The 19,218-nt window shown below is 33.9% G+C and overlaps 1 protein-coding gene across 1 annotated transcript in view; it reads left to right on the top strand.

The window, feature by feature from the left end:
* Positions 1-19,218, top strand: part of PTH2R (parathyroid hormone 2 receptor) — a 126,208-nt gene that overhangs the window by 12,036 nt on the left and 94,954 nt on the right. Inside the window, exon 2 of the mRNA XM_069075104.1 lies at positions 16,340-16,442. Within this exon, the coding sequence (XP_068931205.1) occupies positions 16,340-16,442 (103 nt within the window). The remainder of the gene's footprint in view (positions 1-16,339; positions 16,443-19,218) is intronic.

A 19,218-nucleotide genomic window follows, 5' to 3' on the forward strand; every position in this document is an offset into this window, starting at 1 on the left:
GTGTCAAACTCAAATTGAAATACCTAAGGATTCCTGCAGGTCACATATTTTAAAGATATAATGTTATTCAGGCTTTATTGTATTTTATTTAGTTAAATATTTCCTAATTATATTTTAATCCATTTGGGAGCAGCCATGTGTTTGACTCCTCTGCCTTAAAGGACCATAGCTCTAGAGCTAGAAGAAAACTTTAAAACTGTCTCACATAATCCTCTCACTTTTATAGATGAGGAAACTGAGACTTAGGGAAATTAAGGTATTTACCTAAGATCACATTGGTAATAATCATCAGAGGTGGGATTCGAATCCATGTGCTCTGACTTCAGAGGAAAAACTCCCTTCTCTATTGGACTGCATCCTCATATGCTGCTGTGTATTATAGCTACTTGGGGACCTCTTTTATTATCAAGGCATCTGGATGGCATTGTAGATATTGCTTTAGATCTGAAGCCAAGAAGACCTAAGTTCAAACTCAGCCTCAGACACTTACTGGTTATATGACCTTGAGCAAGTGATTTTACCTCTGTCTGCCTCAGTTTCCTCATCATAAAATAAGAATCATAACAGGACCTATTTCCCAGGGTTGTTGTGAGGATAAATTAATAAATGCTTGTTTCCTTCCTTCTTTCCATTACAAAACTTGAGTGCCTTAGGTCCGTTTTTTGTTATTTTGTATTTCTTTTCCTAAAAATATCCTTCAATGAAAATGAAAATAGGAAATGGCCCTGTGAATATATTAATATGACACAACTTCCTATACCAATGAAGATTGGCATTTTCTCCATGATATGATACTATTAAACAGTTGCCTAGAGCACTGAGAAGCTATTTTATGCAGAATCACATAACCAGTATGTATCAAAGGCAAGACTTAGCCCATGTCTTCCTGGCTTTCTGTCCACTACATAACACTGCCTCTCATGAATATCAAAACCACACTAGTAACACTTTTCAACCTATCATATTAAATCATCACCCCTTCCAATATTAGTAAATACAGCCATATTGTACAGCTAGATGTTGCTTAATATGAAAAAAGAATCCTCTAATGGGGTTGCACTATTCAAAATCATGCTGCATACTTCCTTTGGGCTGGAACAAGTTACCATATTTTATGTAATTATAATTTTGAATAGTAAGAATACAAATACATGCAACTACTTCAGGGGATTCATTAGTCACACTTATCAGAACCTGGCTGCCTTGCATATGGATTTTAAATTTCAGTATGGATGTAATAGGAAAGTTTTACTTGGGAGTTTGAACATACAAAGAGTCCCATTTTTTATACTGATATATTGTTAGAAGACTTTCATGCTAATCTTAGCTATGCCAATAATTTGATGTGTAGTCATGTCTAAGATAGTTCATCTAGGTCTAGTATTTGTTTTTGTTATCTGCACATTGATTATCTTGATTTGAAAACTTTATATTGTAAGTTCATTGAGGACAAGAACTGTTTTTATTTATTGTATCCTCAGAACTGAGCACAACAGCTGACATATCATAGGCACTTAATAAATGTTTACTGGATTGGATTGATCTGTCTAAAGGCTAAAAGACCCTTCTGCCTCTAATATGCAGCAACATTTTAAATAACATGAATTATGAGAGGCAGTCATGCAGAACTTTATGAACTATTATTGAATTATTTATTATTAATATAATATCAATCAAAAATGATAAATAATATCATTATTTATGAATTATTATTCATGCTTTTGCCTTCAATTTTCTTTTTTATATGACTTCAGATTCATATTATATTTCTTTTATGTCTTCTATTTAGGTAGTATTCTTTCTGCCAAGCAAAAAGTTCAGATCTTAACTTTTTGGACTTGATTCATATTTAGAGAAACAAATCAAGTTAACCAAATTTGAGTCATGATTTACTTGCTGACAGTAAGTCCAAGGGTGCCATTCCACCTACAGTTTGCCCTGTCTGTAGGGTTAGCAGCTATACCATTCCAAATCTTAGGCAACAGTTCATAAGACAAACTGCCATATAAATACCTATGCATTAAAGACAACTCTGTGATAGCAAATGTCTGCCTGAAGAATCATTATAGAAAAATAACTGAGTGGGCCTGGATGTGAAAATCTGTGGTTATGATCCTGTTTAAGTGTGCCCTGCACATTTGTAGGAGTTTAGATTGTCCTTATGAACTTGTAAAATAAAAATAGTACCTACTTGTATCTGTGCTTCAGACAACCTAAAATGAGAATGACAAAAATGGTAGTGGTGATGACAATCATATTTGCTTTCAACACTTTGCTGCCATAGAAACCCAGACTTTTCTAGTTTCCCTGTGAATTTCTTTAGTAATCTGCCTATAGACATGCTCCATGCATGTTACTGACATACTAAGATGACTCTTTGTACATATTAGTCACTAAGTGCTAATTTGGGATTCATTTAAGGATCTTATATTTTGAATCAGAGTTTTTACTGAACTGAAGCATTAAGGACAAATGTTAATGAACCATTTCTTGGTTTATGATTTGAGGAATCTGTATGTGTGGATATGTATATGAATATTACATTTGATATTAATATTGATATAGATATTAAATGTTTTAATACTGATGTTAGTATTAGTAAGTATAATTTTCATATAACTGGGTGGTTTAAGCTTTGATTTTAAGATTTTTTTTTCTATATTGTGGGAATTGGGTGACATTTTTGAACTGTTTTTTTCTTTTTTCACAAATATATAAGATGATGGGGGGCAGAATATCTCTATAAAATTTATTTTCCCTATTCTAAAAGTGGCTTTATGTATTTGTTACTTTGGTAATTAGTAAAGTACACAAAAGAGATTCCTTTAATATTTTCTCAATCCATTTTTCTACATACCTCAGAGTCTGTTGAAATTCAAATTAGAGAATATTGTGAGTCATTCCTCTACTTCCAAAACAATGGTATTTATATGACAGCTTTCTTCCAATATATTTAAAGAATTCTAAAAGCTTTGTTTTATGAGATCCTATAAATGATCCCTCTGTTTTCCCCTCTACATAACCTATTCATATTCACCACCAACCTTGCTATATGGAACAAGGATTGGCTTCTTACTATTGCACTGACCTGCAAAGCTCAGAACACAGAGATTTCAATTATAGAACCTTGTTCACAATGAATGAATGGATAATTCTGGTATAGTTCCTTCAATTCTTTAATGAACATTGAATGAGGAATCAAATGGATTGTTTTCATCTCTACTCTGCTGATAATGGAGATTCCTAAGGACCTTGAACAAGATAGTCCATTTCTCAGAATTTGATTCCTCATTGGAGGATTCCTGTAGTTTAGTAGTCATTAAATCCACAAGCCACTTCAAAGGGTCAGCTGCATGTCAGCTAACTGACTCACATGTTCTCACCACCACCAAAAAATAAAAATTAAAAAAACTAACTGAATTTACTGGGGGAATGGTATGACTTTTGATGAGATGCTGATTAAGTAGTGATTTTTAAAATATCAAATATTACAAGTAAAGTATCTCTTCATGAAAAAATAAAACTATAGCTTCTAAGCAATGTAAATATTTGTATAATAAGGATCTTGTCCTAGGACCCCCTCCAATATCTAGAGGTATCACAAGTACTCTCCCTATAATTTATAAGCCTCATATTCTTAACTTTAGACAGCACAAACTGTACTGTGAAGAATAAATAAATGTTCAATAAAAAATTTACACAAAAAAATTCACCCATGAAATAGAGATGGTTCAAATGAAAGAAACAAGGTTAGAAGGTGGAAGGACTAGGTGGTTAGCTGAATAGTCATAGATGTGTGACATAGCCTCTTTTTATTCCCAAGTGATGATGCTACAGTATGAATGATCAAAATTTTTATTGGTGTGCTCTGTCCAATTATGTTCCACATGCTGTTTCTACAGCTCCTGCTACACACTGCCTTATTCTGAACATTTTTCTAGTAATTATGGCTTGGTAATTATAGCCCAGTAGTAGTTCAATAAAATGCTCTAAAATCAACATTTCTTTCTCATCCCCCTCTAGTCACAGCCCTTATTTTCTAAGCAAATGTTTCCAGAACAGAGAAGTGTTATTTTACTATCTTGTTATTTGGCGCATTTTGAAATGCACTAAAAGAGATTTGGTCCCTGGATTCTAATGTGAAATCACTTTAATTTCCATTTTTTTTAAAGAAAAATTTGCTGTCACTGTAAGTCTTAGGCATTTGACTGGTAAAACCAAAACTAAAGTTTGATTTAAAGTGAGAGGGGGGAGAGAAGGAGAGGGGGAGGGAGAGAGTGTGTGCTGGTATTAGGGTGATCAAAAATGGTTTTATTTTCTTCCTCAGATGGCAATAGTCACAATTCCAGGCAAGATTGAGAAGGAATTTGAACAATCTATTTTATTTTCTGCAAATATTCACATGGGATGAATTCTATTCCTAGATAATTTATTCATTAGAAAAGAGACAAGGGGGGCCCCCTTAGCATTTTCTCTAATACTATAGTAATTATATATAATGTAAAAAAAGGAAGAGAGACAAGGGGGGGAAACTAAAAATGGGTAGAAAGGAGCTCACCCTGGTACTGACTGTAGCCTAACCTCCTGCAACTTTTGCTTTTCAATAAAGGAGGTTACCATGCATTAAGATGACTGGGCTGAATCAGGTACATATTTAGGTAAGGTTGCATGAAATCCTACCAAAATGCCATGCTAAACCATTAATCTTTTCATAAAATATCTGGCTGGAAATAACTTTTATATGTAATATATGGTACTTACTCATTTCCCCAGTTGTCTTTCATATGATTTAATACTAGGCAATGTGTCAGTATATATAATGATATATAAACACTGTACTATGAATTCTAGCATCATGTCTGCTCTTTGTTTTCTACATGGTCATGGGAAAATCAACTCATTTTAATTTTTGTTACTTTTTTGATCTGCAAAGTTTGAACCTGATGACCTCTTCTACTTATATGACTAAGTAGTTGTGCTCTTGTAAATATCTGGAGAGATTTTCTCCATTCTATTTGAAAGGGAATTGGGTTTTGAATGAATAAAGAAATTAGCCTTTATCTAGTCACCACTTTTTCTCGAAATAAAACTGAGTGTGAAGAGACATGAGTTCTGGATTCACCCTCTCATTGAAGATGACGAATTACTTTGTCCCTTTTCCTCATTCGATACCATCTTAATGGAGACATTACAAAGATTAATGTGCTAACTTATTAAAAGTTTAGATATATAAAGGTTTTAATACCTCTGAAAAATACAATTATTTTATAAATGCTAATAGCAGTATATTTGTATTCTTTTAGAAATAATTCCTTGCAAATGTTTAATCATTATTATACCTGAAAATATCTTACAACTTATAGCATGTATTTTCCCACTTACATTCAACAGTGCTGCCAAATATTTCTATCCTAGCCCCCCTGCCCCCAATTCCCTTATTCAGAAACCAAGAATGTTAAATTTTACTACAACAAATAGATTACCATGGAACCAATTATTTTCAGTCAACATTTGCCATCTGTTTATATGAGTGCATGTATATTAGACTCTCCTTGATTTCCTTTATATACAGTATTTTCATGTTTTCATTGCTAAGAAATTATGCTTTTTTCCAAAGGAGGAATTTTTTAATTTTTTCAACTTGTTTATTTTAATATTCACTTTAAAATATTTAGTTACATATTCTATTGCTCCCATCACTCCCCCATATATTGAGAAGGCAAGCAATATAATATCAATTATATATGTGAAGTCATACAAAACTTATTTCCATATTATCAATGTTGCAAAAAAAAAATTAAAAGCAAGAAACATAAAGAAGGCGAAAAACATGCTTCAGTCTGAACTAGAGATCACTTTTCCATTAAAGAGCTTCATGTTATATCTGGCTTCACATAAGTATATATTTCCAACATTACTATTCCCTTAAAACCATTTGCTTGCTTCTAAGCAGAACACTGAAAATAAAATTGGGAGAGTTTCTTATAGCACTATCATATTTGTAATATGGCAAAATGTAAGCAATCATTCTGGATTATAGCTACTCAGTTTCTGCTCTTTCAGTGCCATCACAATGAACAATATAAAATTGCTTGTTTGTTTCCTTGGGAAAATCCAAGTGTCTATTTTTAATAATCTTTAACAAACACCCATACCTAACAAGGCTAATATTAAAAGTTCCCTGTTTTTCTCTTCAGACCTAGTGGGTCATCATATAGTTGTTCCTGACAGTTCCATTTTGAAGGAAAGTGTTCTTCCTTGTCAACAATTTCCAAGCAGATAAAACATCTAAGTTAATGAACTTTTATTTATCGCAGAGCTGCTACTTCCACTAAAGGTTCAAAACATGTTTTTTCTTCTGTGTATAGTTTTTGAAAGTATTCTCAATTAGCAGAATTTTCAACAGTGTTGCTGTGCTTCAACACTTCCAAGATATGTAAATTCATTGAGGCAGAGTCTCCCAACAGAAAATGCTAATAATCATCCCTTTAATTTAGCAGGTTATCTTTAAGTTTTGCCCTGGGCCAACCTGATTATGAACCCCTCCAAAAGAGAACTGACCCTTGTACATCAGAATTACTATTGCTGGATATATTCAAAATGTTTCCAGCTGTCAGAACTTTTGCTATCCTGAAATAGCCTTTGAAACAGGGAATCACCACCACTCTATAGAGGGAAGGTGATTATGAAGGCAAGTTTACATGAGACCAAAATTTATAGGTAATCCCCTGTATTTTAATTTTCGTTTTTTGCTTAAAAGATCCCAAAGTAATCTGGTTTCGTTCATTCACAATTATTAAGATGATTTTGAGATTTTTGTAATTTGTTTAGAGTAAACAAAATCTGTTTTGGGTCAATCATTGTACTTAATGAACATTTTAATTAATGTTTTCTGCCATGTTAAGTACTTATCTTATAATTATATAATAATTATCTTATAATTTATTATAATTTCAGTTTCAGCAAAAGGGAATGACTCAACCTTACCCTCATTGAATTTGGCTTAGGGAGGGAATGACATATACACTTAATAGGGTATCTCACCCTACAGGAGAGTGGGGGGGGGGGAGGGGATGAGAGAGGGGATGATGGAGGGCAGTTTGGGGTGGGGAGGGAAGTTAGGAGCACACACTTTTGAAAAGTGGCAGGGTCAAAGTAGAGAATAGAACAAGTGGGGGACAGGATAGGACAGAGGGAAATATAGTCAGTCTCTCACATTATATCCACTATGGAAATGTTTTGCATAGCTACATGTGTACAACCTATATTGAATTGCCTATCTTCCCGGTAAGGGTGGATGACAAGGGAGGAAGGGAAAGAATCTGGAATTCAAAGTTTTAAAATCAAATGTTTAAAATATATATATGTACATAATTATTATTATTTTTACATGCAACTGGGAAATAAGATATACAAGCACTGGGGTATAGAGATCCATCTTGTCCTACCAGAAAGTTGGATGGGGAATGGGGGAGGATATAGGAGAGAGAAGATTGGGGGAGGGGGTATACAGTGGGATCGCTGTTTTGGGGTGGTGGGTAGGGGAAAGAAAGGGAGAACATTTGTAACTCAAAATCTTGTGGAAATGAATGATGTAAACTAAAAATAAACATAAAATTTAATTTAAAAATAAATAAATAAAAATAAACTCAGTTTCAGTTTCAAACAATTTAATTCTTTTAAACTTAAGCTCTGCTTGGGGAATAAGATAAAGAGATTTTCAAATGACCCAATCACTGAATTTCTAAACTCCTGAATGGAATCATGATTCAGAAAAATTTCGTGAGAGACTGCCCTAACCCCAAATCATATCCAGGTCCATTGTGTCAGAGACTGGAATCCAAATGATAGATGAGATAAAACTGATTATCAAGTGAGACATAAATATGGAGACCTATATTCACCAAAGTTATTTGCTACTGTCATGGTGGCTATCCTATAAGAAATTCAAATGGAAGAGGAGCGCCATAGATCAAATGAGATAATATTTATAAAGGACTTAGTAAAGGCACTTAATAAATGCCTGTTATCACCCTGTTTTCCCCATAGAGTAGATAAGTTACTCTAGATGCTTTTATGTGCAGATAGATATAGTGTTGGTTGAAGTGAACTAAAGAATACTTTTTCCTTAAGGTCCATGGTCACACAAAAGGGTTTGACCAATAATCAACATAAGAAAAACTAAGTAGATGAAGAATGTGTGTTTATCAGATAGTGACATGTAGTTAGATGGGCAACTATGGAGTTAGTCCCTCTACAAGACATATAACTATAAAGGGATAAATATACACACATATGTGTGTAATATTTGTGACATTTGTTTTGGAGAAAGTTGATATTTTCATAATTTCTGGCATTAATAGTTGAATGGGACAACTCTTAAAAAGGCAAGATGTTCTTTTGATATCATTTCTCAGTAGGAAGCATATTTTGTCTACTTTAGGAGATACAATTGTTACTTAAGGCCACTAATTTTTTATTTTATTAGAGTTACATAAGATTAAAATGGGGCATGAAATGCCACAAAAATGCTAGACATATAGTCAGCTAAATTTGTAGCAATATCTCTCTGAATGTGTTGGACATTTCTTTTTTCCTAAAAGTACACTATAAATTCTCTGCAGCTATATCTGCATTATAGGACAAAATCATTTGGAGTGGTCTATACATAAAATGGCAAGTCAGCCCTTCTTATAAATCTGTATACTCCAAACTTAGTGTTAATTAAATATAAAATATAGCTAAATTAAGAATGAGCTGTTTTGGGTAGTAATGAATTCTACCTCCATAAGATTCTACAAAGGTCAGATTGACCATTAATTGGGCTATATTATTGTTATAAAGGTGATCTTTATGCAAGTATGAGTTCAAATGCTAGCCTATAGTCCATTAAACTGTATGTTTTTTGAAAGCAGGATCTATCTTTGGCCTTTCTTTGAATCCTAGTGCCTCTCACAATGCCTGGTATGCAATAGATGTTTAATAAATACTAGTTGGTGGTAGTTCTATATCTCAAAGAGATTTTTACAAAAGGAAAAGGATCTACTTGTACAAAAATATTTATAGCATCTCTTTTTGTGATGACTAAGAGTGGGAAATAGAGCAGATGCCTATCAACTGGGGAGTGGCTGAATAAGTTGTGGTGTCATGATGGAATATTATTGTGCTGTAAGAAATGATAAACAGGATGATTTCAGAAAAACCTGGACTTAGGTGACCTGATGAAAAGTGAAGCAAGCAGAACCAGGAGAACATTGTGTATAATAACAGCAATACTGAATGATGGGGAAGTGTGAATGGCACCTATTCTCAGCAATATGATGATCCAAGACAACCCCAAAGGACCCATGATGAAGCATTCTAACAGCCTCCAGAGAAAGAACTGATGGCTAAATAGAATGAAGTATACTACTTTTTACTTTCTTCCTCCCTTCTTCCTTCCCTTTTCTTTCTTTCTTCCTTTTTTTCAAGTTTTTCTGTACAAAATTACTAACATGGTAATGTTTTACATTTCACATGTTTAACCTGTATCAGAATACTTACTGTCTCTGGGGGGAGAAAAGGGAGGGACAGAATTTGGAACACTAAACTTTAAAAAAATGTTTTAAAATGCTTTAACATATAATTGAAGAAAAAAAATAAATATTAAAAAGCAAATGCTAGTTTATTGATTGATTTGAAACAGGAGAAGCATGCTGACACAGTAGGTAAGTAGAGGACTGGTCTTAGAGTAAAGAAGACTTGGGCTCACGCCCTGCCTCTGATACGACCTATGTGACCATGGGTAAATTACTTATTCTGTCTGGTCCTTAGCTTCCTCATATGTAAAATGGAGATTGAAATAACTACCTCACATGTTTGTTGCAAGGTGAAAATTAAGGCAGGGGAGAATAGAATTTATATAATCCTTACCATGTGACAGGCACTGTGCTGAACATTTCACAAATATAATCTTTGATCCTCACAATAACTTTGCAAGGTAGATGCTGCTATTATCCCCATTTTTCAGTTGAGGAAACTGAGTCAAAAGAGGTTAAGTAACTTATGCAGAATGATATAGCCAGTAAGTGTCTAAGGTCAAATTGGAACTCAGGTTTTCCTGACTCCAGGCCCAGTACCCTATACACTGTGCTGCCAGCTGCCTGAGACAATAAGTGTGATTTTTTTTTGCAAACTTTAAAGCACTATATAAAATATTCTATATTTATTATTATTGCTTATTCTTTCATATTTCTTTCTATGAAATATAGTAAGATATAATTATTTGATCAATCACTACACTACTATTACTCTTTTATATTTAGCATTCTTGGAATATTTAAAAGGTAAAATAAAATAATTGGTTTTGTACATTAAACAATGTATTAAGATGTAAGTTCGTTCTCTGTAGGCTGGCTAAAAGCCTCTTCAGTAGCAGACTGGAAAACAAAAGGATTTATACCTTCCTGTTCCTACATGATTGATACTCCTTTGCTAGATCTCTTTATTTTGAAAGCTTTTCACTACATGAAATTGGATATTATGAATATTTCACATGGTTACATTTATTAGAATGTTTTTCATAAGCTTTGATGAATCAGTGTTGTACATAATTGGTTATGATCAACAATTTGATCCATGATGATAGCCCAATTCTAGTATGGTACATAGACTAGGTACTCCAAGATATTTTGAGGTCTGTATTTGTAGTAGATTTATTGTATGTTAATCCATGAGAGACGGTGAGTTTCTAATGTATAAATCTCACCATCAGGTCATGTCTTGTTAGGGCTTTGGTAGATACTAAATTTTTATAGTGTGCAGTGATGTGTTGCACACTTTATACTGTTTCCTTGAATAACCTACATTGATCAATGAATCTAGAATACTTAAGGATAGTTTCTCTAATTTTCTGTAGCAAATTTTTCAGGTCAGCAACCTGACCCTGGAAACATCAAAAATCCTTCTATTTTCACAAACAAAACTTCATGACTCAGTCATTTGTTTAATTTTTTTATTAACAGGTCATAATTTACTATGAAAACCAGAAATTATGAGAGAATCAAAGAAAGATAAACTGTAGAAAATGATTGTTAGCTACAGGCAAAGGATGGGGGACAGGGGATTGGTGGTAATTAAACCCTGATATTTCATTGGTAGTGTGTTGGCTGAGTTTTTGTTGCCCATAGAGAAGGCCCTTTTAATTGCCTTCTTGGATCATAACTCTCTCATCAGCTCTATCCAGTGGTCAATTATTTTCAGTTACATTTGACAGAGCCAATGGCATGGACCCCTTATCAACTTTGGTTATTGCTCAGTAAAGTGTATCTGATTTTTCTTCAAAAAATATTTCTGTAATTTTTTTCTTCCATTTGTCATCTGTTCTGAGGATGTCTGTCATTTTTCTTCAGCTTTTTAGTGAGGAAATGAAATTCTTTCTACAGCTATCTTATTGTGATGGATACTGAGTTTGGTGAATATTATACAAATATATGCTATGATAGTTTCTAATTTTGTTAAGGTCTAATTTATAGTTCCAAAAGTATATGTTAAATCTTGGCAAGGCATAGTTTTTAATTGCTTTAAATGTGTTCTTATTCAGCTTTGATTTAAGGGTGCCAGTAATTCTCTACCAGAATTCAGCCAGTCTTTTCTTTAATATATTTATGCTGATTTTGTCTTTCTTGGATGAGATCAAGATATTCGTAGATATTACCATTATCTATCTGTTCAATAAAACTCAAGATTCATACTTGATGTCTTTGGTCTCTTTCATTCCTTGATTAAGAATTTAGCATTTATCAAGTAGAAATTCTATTTTGATCTCATTGGAGAATTTCATGTGTTGAAGGAGCTATTGTTATATTTTTCTACAGAGACATATAGTTTGATGTCATCCATATAATCAAGCAAGTGATTCTCTCTTTAATTTGGAAGCCATACTTAGTTCTATTTAGGAGAGGTGATCATGGATTTAAGACTGGGCAGAACAATAATATGATTAAGCCATCCACTAATCTTCACATTATTGTATTGGTGATATGTTTTAAATAAAGAACAATTTTCTACATGGATGTTGAAACTCTAGCATAATCACAATAGTTATGCCCACTATGTATATATTTGTAGTATATAAATAAGTCATGAGCATGAAACTGATTGAGAAAGTTTGTGACAATCAACAGAGGTCATTATAAGTATTATAAACCTTTTGGGCATCTTGCTCAATACCTAAACACTAAGTTACTCTTCCCCCTTTCCACCCAAGCCTTCAAATTTTTTTATCCCTCCCTTTTTGCTACTCAGTCAATGTATTGCTTTAAATGCTTCTAGAACTTTTTAGTGATACAGGCTATAAATTCTTTGAGGTACACAAATATGTAAGTCATGGTAAAATGTCTTGCTGATAATTCATTATTATTATTATTATTATTATTGCTATAGTTTTATTATATAGTCTTTGATTATTCTTCAGATTCAATAGACACAAAAGTAAGCCAATGTTTCTCCAAATGTGAGTAAAAATGAGTCATTGTTCATAAAGGCAGATAGAAAAAGAGGATTTGGGGGATAACCATTTCTGGAAAATGAGTAGGAAGAAAAAATTTCCTTCCCATAATCTCTTGAAATGTTGCCAATAATGTCTCATTTCCTTCTTTCCATCTGACATGTGGAATTTGGGGTATTGTTTGATATGATTAGGATGCCACTTCTCCATCACTATGCAACAAAAATGTAGGTTGGGTTTCTGTTGTCCTTATTTGAAAGCTAGACCTCTTTGGTATTTAAAGACACATAGAATGCATGATTGAATTTACTGTTTTGATCTTGTTTAAATGAAACCATTTTGTGAAATGTTAAAAGTAGAGTCTGTGCTAGAGCTACCATTAGAATTTATAAAATCTGAATAAGCAGGTGCTTGCCTATTCACTGAGTCAGTCAATCTTACTTAAACTATGTTAAGAACTTTCATTCTGATAAAATGGTTTGATGAAACCATTTGATGGAAAATGAGGAGGTTGGGATTAGCTGAACTTCCATGTCCTTCCAGATATAAAATTATTGAGTTTAACATTCAGCAAGGTACAAAGTTTCCTTTTTCTGAAACTGAAAGCATCTTGCAAATTTTCTTTCTCTACTCATGACTCCAATTTCAGATTTATTTACCATATTTTATCCTTTATAATTTTAATAATTAACAAAATGAATTAACTTTGCTTTATTATTACATGTTGTATACCACAAATACTTCCCCAAAATCCCTCTCCATATCACCATCCCTCTTAACGGCAAAACCGTTAACTGATAGAGTATGTAACATTCCATGCTTATAACCCTTTACCTCTCTAATCAAAGGAGGGATGTATGTTCTAGCATCAGAAGTTGGGAAACACTATTGATCACTGGATCAATATTAAGTTCTATTGTCTTCTAAATAATAAATATATAAATAAATATGTTGGTGTTGTTTTCATATATCTTATTATAGTGATTGTATATACGAGTCTTGTTCTCCTTTCTTCACTCTGCATCAATCTGCAGAATTTTCCCTTTTTAAAATAGGTCACCACCTACTTTTCCAATTTTATGACTAGACCAAACTGGCCTTTTTGTAGTATCTCACACAGGACACATTGCACCCATGTTTTTGCATGGGCATTTTCTTGTGCGTAGAACACACAGCACCTCACCTCCCTCTCTCATTTCCTTCAAAACTGCTGATCCATCACCTTCTACATGAAGTCTTTCTTAATAGCGCTTTCAGTTACTCCCCTCTCCAAAACTTTCTATAGATTTGTTTTACATATATTTATCTGTGAGTAGACATGTTATCTCCTTAATGGAATTTAAGTTTCTTGAAGGAAGGGACTACTTGATTTTTGTCTTTCTGTTCACAGGAACTATCACAGTATTAGCACATAATGAGTTCATATTAACAAATTGATCGTTTGATTTGTTTATCTGAATTCCCCATATGTGTCACTTTTCACAGCACAATAATTATCACTACCTTCATATTTTGCAATGTACTTGTTGTTATTGGGTTGTTTCAGTAATGTCCATCTCTTTGTGACCTCACTTTGGAGTTTTCTTGGCAAAGATACTGGAGTGGGTTGCTATTTCCTTCTCCAGCTCATTTTACAGATGAGGAAACTGAGGCAATCAGGGTTAAGTGACTTGCCCTGAGTCATTCAGTTCGTAAATGTCTGAGAACTGGATGTGAAGATGAATCTTCCTGAATCCAAGCCCAGAGCTTGATTCACAGTGTCACCTAACTGCCCTATAATGGTAACCTACTTTGTAGAAAAGTTTGTTTTTTCCCACAACAAGGGCTGCTAGGAATATTTCGATGTGGCTGGGTCTCTTCTTCCTGACACTGATCTTTTGGGCATATATGAGATGGGATAGATGAATCAAAGTGGATTGATAATTTAAAAACGTTTCTCAGTATCAAACTGATTTCAAGAATGACTGAAGTAAAACACGTAGGTCAAATTCTCCAGTATTTATTAAGTACCCACTATGTACCAGGCACTGTGCTTGGCACATATTAGCATGACTGTATTTCCATAGCAATGCCAACACTGACTGTTTGTATCTTTTGGAATGGAAGTCTTGATTCTGAATCTGTTGAGTGATGGTTTGCCATGGTTTACTTTTCCCTTATGCAGAGAATCTTAAAACAGTGGCTATTGTTAGGCTTCCTGAGATGGAGGACACATCAGGTCAAGGAAGACCAAAGAGTCCCCTTACTAAGTGCTTTGCACATGTTTCTGAGGAAAACAGGGCCTGCATCACCAGCACAAAGCTTTCTGATAAGCATGAAACAAACCTTTATACTCTCGCTGCCCACATAGCAGGGGTTAGTCATCAGCAGCATCCCTTACATCCGATGGCTTACAATCCCATCAACTCCACAGCCTATGAAATTTCTGCTTGAAATGGCAACTCCTCCTTCCCTTGATACATGTCCTGACCGTAGCCTAGGAAATCCTATGACCCTAAGTTTGTTTCAGTTTGATAAGCTGCCTAATTGAAGGACATGGCAACCCATGCTCTAGATTTTAATATTAATGACATTACTTTTAAGCTCCATGTGCATACACTTTTGGAGTAAAAGGATTCTTTTATGATTTTATTTTTATTCTTAATTTTAATGAACAAAACAAAGAAGATATTTCCATATACAAAGAACGGAAAAGTGTGGGTACACTTGAAATTGTAGATCTATGTTATATATAACTTGCTTTTAAATATGTGTACATCAATATATCATGTATTTACATATATATCGACATATTCTTATATACAAGAAGCTAAGTAAAATAGAGATTTGCATTCACACAGATAATCCTGTTTCTCTCCTATTTTGTTTATATAAATAAACTCTACTTGTTAGCTTTTATTCAAACACAAAATACAGAAAATTGTAGTAAAGCATTAATAGTTTATAAAAATATTTTATATTATATTCATAGGGTTGTATGTGATACTACAACCCTATTATGTGTTGCATATATGTAATGAATATGTGTATATATACTATATAATCACACTGAATTCATACTGCAAGGTGACAGAATCAACCTATTACAAATGATATGTTCTCTCATTGTTTTCCTCTAAAGTCTCTTTCCTTCTAACAAAGTTGCTATACTCAGAAGGAAGTGTAGAAACCCCAATTACTCTCTCTCTCTCTCTCCACCCCCCCCACACACCATGCTCTGTTATCACTGTTCTACTCAGAAAGACTAATAAATCATTATTATAAGACTAATATTCTGAGAACCACTAGTGCACATGATGGAAGTTTTAGCATCATAATAAATTATTTGTCTAGGGCTTTGTAGTTTAATATTACATTAAGTTGTTATCTTGTTTCTTAGAATTACCTATAACACCTAGGACAATGCCTTCACACAGGATATGCTGAATAAATATTTGCTTAGCAAATGAATGAATACAATTAATGGCAATCACCCCCTTCACAAACATATCCCTAATAGGGCCCTTAGTCATAATTAACAGTCACCAGTATGAGTCTGATAGTTTACAAACTGCATGTTTACTCTTCATAAATTAAAAATATTTTTAGTTTTCTTAATAAGGATTTAAATTATGTTATCTTTGTTTATATATTGTAGTGTGAACTTTTTCCCACTTGAGACTAAAAAAAAATCCTTATAGATAATGGCATCTTTGATTTTACATCAGATAATGAATGCATTTGGGCCTCTAACTGAAATAAAGACTATTAATAACTACCCCTTCCCCCCTTTTTTTCAAGACTGAGACAAAAACAATGTTCTCTCTCTGGAGAAATGTGCCATTTATCTTTTCCCTCGTTTGCTTTTTGCAGATTGATTCTGATGATGTAATAACAATGGAGGAGCAGATTGTCCTCCTGCTGAAGGCCAAGGAGCAATGTGAAATGAACATCACTGCTCAACAACAAGAGGGAGGTGAGAAGACTCAAAACCCTTCTGTGTTATCTCAGAATAGGCACAAGTTGTGGCCTTCCTTTCAGTCTCCTTAAAGCAGGAGATGAAAACCTTAAAGCTAGGCTCTCATTACACACAGTTTAGGTTTCTCTTTTAGGTTCAGTAAGAATAACAACTGCTAATCTCCTTTACATGAAGTCCACCAAGAGGCCACAAAATTATTTGAGAAATTTTAAAGATATGATTAAACCTGATCTATGAATGGCTGGCTGAATTTATATTTTTAAATAAGGAAATAAAAAATAACTAAATACCTGCTTATGCTTTTAGGGGAATGAAAATAAGGTATAAAGGGATAACTAGAGGTCAAGAAAACTAGAATTAAGCCCCAACTCTGCTTCTTAATTGATATGAGATCTTGGGTAAGTCACTCAGTCTCTCTAGGGCTTTGTTTTCATGTCTGTGTTGCTTTTCTTTTTCTTTTTTTATCATGTCTACTTCTTTGTGATCCCTTATGGGGTTTTCTTGGCAAAGATACTGGAGTAGTTTGCCATTTCCTCCTCTAGCTCATTTTACAAATGAGGAAAATGAAGCAGAGTTAAGTGACTTTCCCAGGATTACACAGACTAGTAAGAGTCTGAGACAGATTTGAACATAGGTATTCCTGATTCCAGGCCTAGCTGATTCCACGGTGTCACCTAGCTGCTCTTTTACATCTAGAAATTGAGATAATAAAATGGAACTGTCTATCTCAAAGGGTTGTGAATATCAAGCAGACACTTTTTATACTATATGGTGTTTTATGAGAGGAAATCATTAATGGCGTAATGTAAAATTCTAGAAAAAAGATATTTTTAAAAATAAATCTTTCTATACCTAGAAAAACTGGGACACAACTGAGCATGGGATTTTAACAGGCATTTTTCTTTTCATTAGCTAGGGCAAATCACTTAATACCTCTCCCACTCTTGCCTCAGTTTAGTCCTCTGTAAAATGAGAGTATTAACAGAGCCAAGACAGGATCAAATCAGCATGTAGACAGATCAGCTTGAGTTATAGGAGGAAATAAAGCTGGACTAGTGGCCAGGAAGTGTGGCATTCAGGAAACATGAGCATGCACCACAACAGGACAAAGTCTCAAACCAGTACCTTGGCAGTGCATGCCTGAATCTTCTCAGGAAACAGGATAAGGTGAGTACTGAGACAGCCCAGTATCTGGGGAGCCCATACAGAAAGGGGCAGAGCAGAACCTGAGTAGCAAGCACTGGAGGTCCTCAAGGAAGGTTGCTGCCAGAATGATCAATAATATCTGGTTGGTGTTTGTCAGGATAACAGCAAGGGACAGAGGTAATTTCAGTTTGTGGACTATGAAAGAAATGACAGATAAACAAGAGAGAGACAACAGCTTAGAAAAGAAAGGACAAAAACTGACTGATGTAAATAATTCCTTAAAAAATGGAACTGGCAAATGGGAAAAAAAAATACAAGGGTGAAAACAACTCCTTAAAAAGTAGAATTGGCCAGGAGGAAAAGGAGATACAAAATGTTCACTGAACAGAGCTCCTTAAGAAATAGAATTGGCCAAATGGAAAGGAAGTACAAAAGCTAATTAAAGGAGAAAATCCCTTAAAAATTAGAATTGGGCAAGTGGAAGCTAATGACTCTATGAGACTTCAAGAATCAGCCAAACAAAATCAAAAGAAGAAAATGTAAAATACTTTATCGGAAAAACAATAGAACTGGAAAATAGATCCAGGAGAGATAATTTAAGAATTGCTGGTCTACCTGGAAGCCATGATCAAAAACAAAAAGATCCTGAACAGCATCTTTCAAGAAATTATCAAGGAAAACTGCCCTAATATCCCAGAACCAGAAGGTAAGATAGTCATTGAAATAATCCACCAATCATCTCCTGAAAGAGATCCCAAAATGAAAACTCTAAGGAATATTGTAGTCAAATTCCAGAATTATCATGTCAAGGAGAAAATACTGCAAGGAGCCAAAAAGAAACAATATCATTGAATCACAGTCAGGATTACATAGGACTTAACAGTTTCTATATTAAAGGATCAAATGGATTAGAATATGATATTACAGAAGGCAAAGAAGGTCGGATTACAACAAAGAATCAACTACCCAATCAAATTGAGTACAATATTTCAGGGGAAAAGCTGGATATTCAATGAAACAGAGGACTTTTGATCATTCCTGATGAAAAAAAAAAGAACTAAACAGAAAATTTCAAATGTAAGATTCAAGAGAATAATAAAAAGGTAAACTGGAAAGGAATAAATATATGTTAGTCAATAAGGTTAAAAACTGTTTACATCCCTACATGAGAAGAAGATACTTGCAACTCCTGAGAACTGTATCTTTATTATTTATCATTTAGAAGGGGTATATATAGATAGAGGGTATACATATCAGTTGACTTTGATGTGATGATAAAATATAATTAAGGGGTGAAAAAAAGGATTGTACTGGGAGAAGAGGAAAGGAAGGAGCAGAAAAAGGTAAATTATATCACATGAAGATGTACAAAGACATATTACAATAGAGGGGAAAAAGGAAAGAGGAAGGTGAGCATTGTTTAAACCTTACTCTCATTGGATTTGGCTCAGAGTGAGTAACATGCACACTCACTTGGGTATAGAAATCTCTTTAAGGGGGTGGAGCCAAGATGGCAGAGTAAAAGCAGGAACTTGCTTAAGCTCCCACATACCAACTACCTCCATTACCTGTAAAATATGACTCTAAACAAATTTTAGAGCTATAGAACCCACAAAATGACAGAGAG

The sequence above is a fragment of the Petaurus breviceps genome, unplaced genomic scaffold, assembly GCF_028583685.1.
Source record: "Petaurus breviceps papuanus isolate PSGF00001 unplaced genomic scaffold, PetGlider_PUasm1.0 90903, whole genome shotgun sequence".
Taxonomy (NCBI): Eukaryota; Metazoa; Chordata; class Mammalia; order Diprotodontia; family Petauridae; genus Petaurus; species Petaurus breviceps.